Here is an 8,385-nt window from a genome sequence, read left to right as displayed (position 1 = left end):
ATGATCAGCCATGATCACAGTGAATGGCGGTGCTGGCTCGAAGGGCTGAATAGCCTACTCCTGCACCTACTGTCTATTGTATTGTCTAAACCCCCAAGCATTTCCCAGATTAGTTCCAAAATGTAAGCACAGTAATCTGAAATTATCAATACTTGGGTAACTGTCTGGACATTTATTTGTGTTTGTATTAGTTTGCTCAGCCATCTCAAGATAAAACCAAAAAAAATGCTGAAATACTGTTTTTGTTTCTATTTTTATTCCAGATTTCTAGTAGCTATAATATTTTGCTTTTCTTTTACTTACTGAATTCAGTCGTTCAGAAATATACAAATTATTTCTATACATATAAACAGGAAACAATATCCAAATAAATGAATGACAAAAGAATCAGAGAACATTTGAATCTACATGAATCTTGTGTGGTTTCATAGTTCAGAACAACTGGGTTTTAAATAGCTCAACAAGACTGCATCCAAAATAGGTACAACAGAGTCAGCCCCAACATTACTATTTTAAACCAGACTATCCATTAACTGCTTAGCATACTCTTGTCCTGCTCAAAAAGCCAAAGCAATTAAGATCCTGCTTGAAATATTTGCATATCTTTATATCTTTAGTAACTTATGGAGGATTCTTCTAAGTGCAGAATGCTTTTAGTATTAATAATACTCCCATTTTGTGGATGGAAATAAGATCACAGATACCTATAAAAAGTATAACCAACATGATATGATTTGGCACAAGATCCAAAGTTCAGTCAGGTTATCAGATTTCATTCAGGAGAGCCAAAAAACTTATTCTTGGGTTAGAAAGTGCATATGGAAAGGATAAGAGACTTCTGCTCCTGTTCAATGAGAAAAATGAAGTGAAATATATAAGCATCTTCTGAAAGCCATACATGCCAAGGACTCACAGATATAGAATTCATGCAGGAAAAACGTGACACCCAGCAGAATGACTTCAAAACTGTTTTTTTAAATTTTAGCACTTATTAAGTCTCAAATAGACTGCTGGAGTAAATTAAGTAAGAGCCACACAGCTCAGCAATAGGCCCTTCAGCCCAACTGTTCCATGCTGACCAAGAGACTTATCTAAGCTAGTCCGATTTTTCCCATGTTTTGCCTACATTCTCCAATCTATGTACCTGTCCATGAATCTTTTAAATGCTGATAATGTACCTGCCTCAACTATTTCTTCTGGAGTTCATACCACATACTGACCACACTGAGTGAAAATTGTCCTCACACTAAACCTATGTCCTCTAGTTCTTGATTCCCCAAACCCAGGGAAAAGATTGAATACATTGCCCCTCATGTACTCCTAGGACCCCCTGTTCCACAATACTACCAAGGGTGTTACCATTCACTGACAGTCCTATCCTTGTGTCTTTTCCTAAATTGCAACAAGCACTTATCCACATTAAAATCTATTTGGTGTACTTTGGCCCACTTTTCCCAGCTGATCAAGATTCCTCTCTAGTTCCTGATAGCTTTCTTCACCATTTACAACACCACCAATTTCAGTGTCATCTGAAACTTTAATAATCATGCTCTGTATATTCTCATCCAGATTATTGATAGTAAAGATTCAGCCTACAATCCTTGGGGCATATAGGCATGGCTTTGTCTAAAAAAACCCCCATCGATAATTGTATTTTGCTTTCTATCAAGCTAAATCTGTATCTAATTAGTTAGTTCTCGTTAGATGCCATGTGATCTAACTTTCCATATCAGCCTTCCATGCAGAAACTTATCAAAGGCCTTACTGAAGTCCATAGAGATTGTTTACTGCACTGCCATTATTAGCCATCCTGGTTACCTCAAATTCATTAGACGATATCCCACACTCAAAGCCCTGTAGATTATCACTAACCAACCTGCCTTTCCAAATGCATATATATCTGATGTCTTGGAACCCCCATCAATAACTTAACTACCAGATATTAGGCTAACTGGTCTTTCATTCCCAGGTCTTTCTCAGCAGCATTTCTTAAATAAAGGCACTTTAGCCACCCTCCAATCTTCCAGCACTTCACTGTCACTAATGAAGATGTATAAAATCTCAGCCAGGACTGTCCCAATTTCTTCTCTAGCTTCTCACAGCATTCTTGGATATACCTGATCAAACCCAAGATTTATTTATCTTCATACATTTTTAAAACACCTACATCCCTTTTCTGTAATATGAGCTATTGGCAAGACATCACCATTAACTATTCTCAAGTTCTGAAATGTTCATGTCTTTCTCCACAGCAAAAACAGGAGAAATATTCATCACAAATCTCCTACAGCTCATGAAAGCCCATGATATTATTGGAAAGATACCAGAATGGACAGAAGATTGCCTTCTGCCAGTCAACTAAAGGAGTGGGAATAAAGGGGGTGGTTTCTGGTTGGCTGCTGGTGTTCCGCAAGGGTCAGTATTGGGTTTGCTACTTTTCAGGTATGTTACTGATCTGGATGATGGAATTGATGGCTATATGGCCACATTTGCAGATGTTATAAAGATAGGTGGGGCAGGGGCACATAGTGGAGGAAGCAGGGATTCTGAAGGAGGACTTGGGCAGATTAAGACAATGGGCAAAGAAGTGGCAGATGGAATACAATATTGCATGATTATTCACTTTACCGAAAGGAATAAATGTGTAGACTTTTCTAGACAGGGAGTAAATTCAGAAATTGGAGGTGCAAAGCATCTTCAGAGTTCTAATGCAGAATTCTCCAAGGTGAACTTACAAGATGTGTCGGTAATAAGGAAGGCAAATGCAATGTTAGCATTAAATTCCTACTTTGTGTCATTAATAAATTTAGCAAATACACCTTTGCTGCCTTCTTTTGAATTACTTATATACAGTGGCATGCAAAAGTTTGGGCACCCTGGTCAAAATTTCTGTTACTGTGAATAGTTAAGTGAGTAGAAGATGCACTTATCTCCAAAAGTCATAAAGTTAAAGATGAAACATTCTTTTCAACATTTTAAGCAAGGTTAGTTTATTACTTTTGTTTTTTACAATCTTAGAGTGGAAAATAAAGAAAGGAGCACCATGCAAAAGTTTGGGCACCCCAAGAGATTTGAACTCTCAGATAATTTTTACCAAGGTCTCAGACCTTAATTAGCTCGTTAGGGCAATGGCTTGTTCAGTCATCGTTAGGAAAGGCCAGATGATGCAAATTTCAAAGCTTTATAAATAACCCTGACTCCTCAAACCTTGTCCCAACAATCAGCAGCAATGGGCTCCTCTAAGCAGCTGCCTAGCACTCTGAAAATTTAAATAAATGATGCCCACAAAGCAGGACCAGGCTATAAGAAGATAGTAAAGCATTTTCAGATAGCCATTTCCTCAGTTCGTAATGTAATTAATTAACGTAATGTAACGTAATGGCAGTTAACAGGAACGGTGGAGGTCAAGTTGAGGTCTGGAAGACCCAAGAAAACTTTCCAAGAGAACTGCTCGTATGATTGCTAGGAATGTGAATCAAAACCCCCGTTTGACTGCAAAAGACCTCCAGGAAGATTTAGCAGACTCTGGAGTGGTGATGCACTGTTCTACTGTGCAGCGACACCTGCACAAATATGACCTTCATGGAAGAGTCATCAGAAGAAAACCTTTCCTGCATTCTCATCACAAAATTCAGCGTCAGAAGTTTGCAAAGGAATATCTAAAAAAGCTTGATGCATTTTGGAAACAAGTCCTGTGGACTGATGAGGTTTAAATAGAACTTTTTGCCCGCTATGAGCAAAGGTATGTTTGGAGAAAAAAGGGTGCAGAAATTCATGAAAAGAACACCTCTCCAACTGTTAAGCACAGGGGTGGATCGATCATGCTTTGGGCTTGTGTTGCAGCCAGTGGCACGGGGAACATTTCACTGGTAGAGGGAAGAATGAATTCAATTAAATACCAACAAATTCTGGAAGCAAACATCATATCGTCTGTAAAAAAAAAAGCTGAAGATGAAAAGAGGATGGCTTCTACAACAGGATAATTATCCTAAACACACCTCAAAACCCACAATGGACCACCTCAAGAAGCGCAAGCTGAAGGTTTTGCCATGGCCCTCATAGTCCCCCGACCTAAACATTATCGAAAATCTGTGGATAGACCTCAAAAGAACAGTGCATAGAAGACGGCCCAAGAATCTTACAGAACTAGAAGCTTTTTGCAAGGAAGAATGGATGAAAATCCCCCAAACAAGAATTGAAATATTTGTAGCAGAAAGTGTTTACAAGCTGTGATACTTGCCAAAGGGAGTGTTACTAAGTACTGACCATGCAGGGTGCCCATACTTTTGCTTCGGGCCCTTTTTCTTTTTTGTTATTTTGAAACTGTAAAAGATGGAAATAAAAAAGTAATCTTGCTTAAAATATTAAAGAAATGTGTCATCTTTAACTTTATGCCTTTTGGAAATCAGGTCATCTTTTACTCAGCTATTCACAGTAACAGAAATTTTGACCAAGGTGCCCAAACTTTTGCATGCCATTGTATTTATTATTCGAATTGATTTTATATTTACTGCTTCAAATAATAAGATAATTTTCTTTCTGATAATTTTTGATCTACAGGTTTGATTGTGTTGGCAGCTATGACAGCAGAGTCATCACTCTGGCCATGCAACAAATTCCTTTTACTCGCTTAGCTATTCACAGTAACCGAAATTTTGACCAAGAGTGTCCAAACTTTTGCATGCCACTGTACACTGTAAAATAAATTTGCTAACTTACCATTTTGTTTTACAAATATTACAAGGAATTTTTGTATCTTCATTGTATTCTGCTTTTATTTAAATCAGCAGCAGAACGACCCACTCCTCCTCTATGAGTCAGAACTGTTCCAATTGCAAATTTAAATTTGTCAGGACTAAGTAATTTAAAATAAGTGCTAGTGAAATAAAAGTAGAATTGAAACAGAAACTATTTTAAATACCTAGTTAAATCTGTACATACATACATAATGCCAGACAAGCATTGCATTTATCAGAACATATATAAATTAAAGCAGCTTGAGTACTTCTTATAAATCTTCAGGATTAAAATTTATTCAGATTGACATCTACAGCATCAGCAAAAGTTTTGCTGATCTCTATTTTGACAGGCAGAGTAGAAGAGGTTATTGGCAAGATCTTTCTGTCTAGGTATAAACTCCTGACATGGAAACAGTGGACAAGGCTTTAATAAATTGATCCAATTCTGATGAAAAGGGAATTAATCTGAAATATTGTTTAATTATTTCTTCATATAGGTTCCTAATGTCTTGAGTATTTCCAGCATTTTCTATTTACTAGATTGATTCCTGGTTAGACAAGAAAGGACATACAATAACCCTATATTCCACCCGCTTTAGAAGATATTAAAGAGGTTTATGTGGGCGGCTAACAGATTATTTCCCTGTGTGAGAGTCAAAATCTAGAACAGAGTCTCAAGATGAGCACTTGGGCATCTTGGTCTGATGATAGGAGGAATTTCTTCATGCAGGAGATGCTGAATATATGTGCAAGGCTTAAGTGAAGATATCTTTAGAATGCAGGGTCTGTATGAATTGAGTAACCAAGTGAAGTTGAAGGCAGATCAGTCTTGGTAGAGGAGCCTGGAAGGCCCATGTGGCCTACTTCTATTGCTGAAGCTCTGAATCCTTGAGTTGAGAGAGGGGAAAAAAAACAAAATTTCCTTCCTCCATCCGTGCCTTTTTCTTTCTAACTGCAGTGGCAACTGAATTCAGAACATGTGTCAAGTAAATATACTACATCCCTGCCATCTTCCTTGCTGTTAAATGCACTATTTAAAATAGGAAACTGCTGGAACAGCAGATATACCAATAAGAAAATGAGCAAAGGCATTCCCGCACAATTCATTTTTACACAGTATGCTTAAAAGATGCTTTTTAAATATTACATTCATCTATTTAAGGAATAAAAATGCATTTTTTACATTTATTAAAAAGAACTCCTTTTCAACTTCAGACAACCACAGGCTTCAACATCTAAAGTGACTCTCAAGATCTGTTTCTGAGTTTAATTGTTAGAAACAAATTTCTATTGAAATTACAGCATATTTGGAAGAAAAATGCTTTCTATATCTGATACTTCCTGTGTATAAAACATGTTATTTCGAAGACACTGTTATCAATAAAAGTTAAGACACTGCAGTCACAAGTGGGGAAGTCACAAAAACATCCTGCAAACATTTAACAATACCCTCACCATGCACTCTCTAGATTCTCTACATTGATGTTGAAAAATTATGCACTCTTTTCTACTGTATTCCAATATTATTTGCTACAGTAGCATTTCAATTCAGAAAACTCTTGCAATCATTCATGCCTCGTAAAGAAACAAGTAATGCCAGAGAATACTAAATCATTTTTCTATTAAGTCTGTGGCTCAATTATTTGTGACCACAGTATCTGAAAGTTAAAGTAATCTCAGAATTATCTTGTCCAGTACCATTCTCAACCACTTGGCAATTTCTACCAGTTTCTACTATTTCTTATTTACATACTTACAGATTTTCAAAATAGCACAATGTTTTACATTACAGGTACCATCCTTCTCAATAATGAGAGATTATCACAGTTTACCATTCAATACAACACTGTGCATTTTAGCTTCTATAATATCCTGTGCAGACATCAAGTTCCTTAATAGACAACTTGCAAGAAGGATGTGTTTGGATTAACATACAGACAAGTTTCCTTCCTGAAGGCTTTACCAAATCCTTCATTCAATATTACAATTCATTAATCCTGATGCCAAACACATTGTACGCGTAATTATTTGTGAAGCAGATGGATAGCCAGTATGTAAGCAAAGAGTAATTAAGTGGTGTAGTATTGCTCAATATGCAAATCTTTGCAGTGCGACGCTGTAGTTTAATGTCTTGAGCTGGATGACATATGGGTGCTGCCTTCAAGGAAGTATTTAAGTCCATTAAGCCCTTGGTTGTATAGATATTTCACATACCAGTTCCATACTTTTCCCTTAAAACAAAACAAAGTATAGAGTCAAAATGCATTCAATAAAATCAGTTCTGTCACTGGATAAACATGCTTGTTGAGATAAAATCTTCCACTTTATAATCACGGGACTTACATGCTTATTATTTAGAAATGATAAAAGCTGAGCTTTATAAGGCATTGGTCATACCGCACTTGGAATATTCTGAGCATGTTTGGGCCTGTTATACAAAATCAAGGATGTAAAGCTAAGGCTTTATAAGGACTTGTTCAGACTGTATTTTGAGTATTGAGAGCAGTTTTGGGCGCCATATACAAGAAAGAATATGCTTGTATTGGAGAGGGTTCAGAGAAGGTTTATGAGAATGATCCCAGAAATGAAAGGGAAATATATAAGGTGTATATGAAGGCTCTGGGAGAGTACTTGCTGAAGTTTAGAAGAATGAGAGAATCCCATTGAAACTTTCAAATATTAAACACTTAAAATAAATTCAAGGCAAAAATAACTAAAAAGGATTTTAAAATAAAGGAAAAATGAGATAAGGAAAACACAGTTTGCAGGCAAAGCAGAGGAAAGGAAACAGATTTAGCTAGAAAGGTGAACGGATGAGACATGAGCAAACAAAGTGAGCCAAGTTATATTTATATTGTATCTTTCATGTTCTGATGAAGCTCTTTAAGATCAAAGTAATGCAGCCTAAGTACTTTTGATGTGTAATTCAAATGTAGGTTGCTATTTTATTAAAAAAATCCTTCAAATCTGAAAGAAAAGTAAAAACTAATGATAGCTTTTCATAATGGCGTTGGTGGAGGGATAAATGTCAGCTTGGATACAAGGAGATCTCTTCTGCCCTTTTTTAACCTGAATTTGGAAAGTTTTACATTTGCCTTAAAGTCCAGATAGAGCCTTGGTTTAATTTTCTCATCCAAAAGACAACATCACTAACATAGCTGTTTTCCTGCAAACAGAAAAATAGGAGTAGGCCATTCAGCCCTTGAAGTCTGCCTGAGTATTCAAAAAGGACATTGTTAATTTACTATTGTGGCTTATTCTTAATCAAGAGCAATAAAGAATGTACAACAAATGACAAAATATGAGCAACATTCAGATCAATATTCTGTGAAGAACTAAATAATTGTAATTTATACAGGACACTGAAAAGGCTGCCCCTATAAATTGTGTACCAGTGTGATTTCACTTCCCATGGAAAGACAAACTTACAATAGGAATCTGGGAAGCCAATGATTGGGGTCAGAATAGGAATGGGAGAGAGAACTAAAGTGAGAGGTAACTGAGAGCTCCTTGTGGACTGAGCGTAATGCAACGTGATCACCAATATAGAGAAGGCCACATTCCGAGCAGAACAAGCATTATGCTTTTTTACAATATTGAATCACTGGTTCATCTAAAGGACTGTCTGGTTGTTTGATTGGCAAGA

The 8,385-nt window shown here is 36.6% G+C and overlaps 1 protein-coding gene across 1 annotated transcript in view; it reads right to left on the bottom strand.

Annotated features, from left to right (window-relative positions):
* Positions 1-258: 258 nt before the first annotated feature.
* The window catches only part of cenpi (centromere protein I), an 89,877-nt gene continuing 81,750 nt past the window's right edge, over positions 259-8,385 (bottom strand). The window contains exon 20 of the mRNA XM_059977076.1: positions 259-6,970. Within this exon, the coding sequence (XP_059833059.1) occupies positions 6,863-6,970 (108 nt within the window). The 3' untranslated portion in view covers positions 259-6,862. The remainder of the gene's footprint in view (positions 6,971-8,385) is intronic.

This window comes from Hypanus sabinus, chromosome 8 (assembly GCF_030144855.1).
Source record: "Hypanus sabinus isolate sHypSab1 chromosome 8, sHypSab1.hap1, whole genome shotgun sequence".
NCBI lineage: Eukaryota > Metazoa > Chordata > Chondrichthyes > Myliobatiformes > Dasyatidae > Hypanus > Hypanus sabinus.
This window is presented reverse-complemented; position numbering and strand designations above follow the sequence as displayed.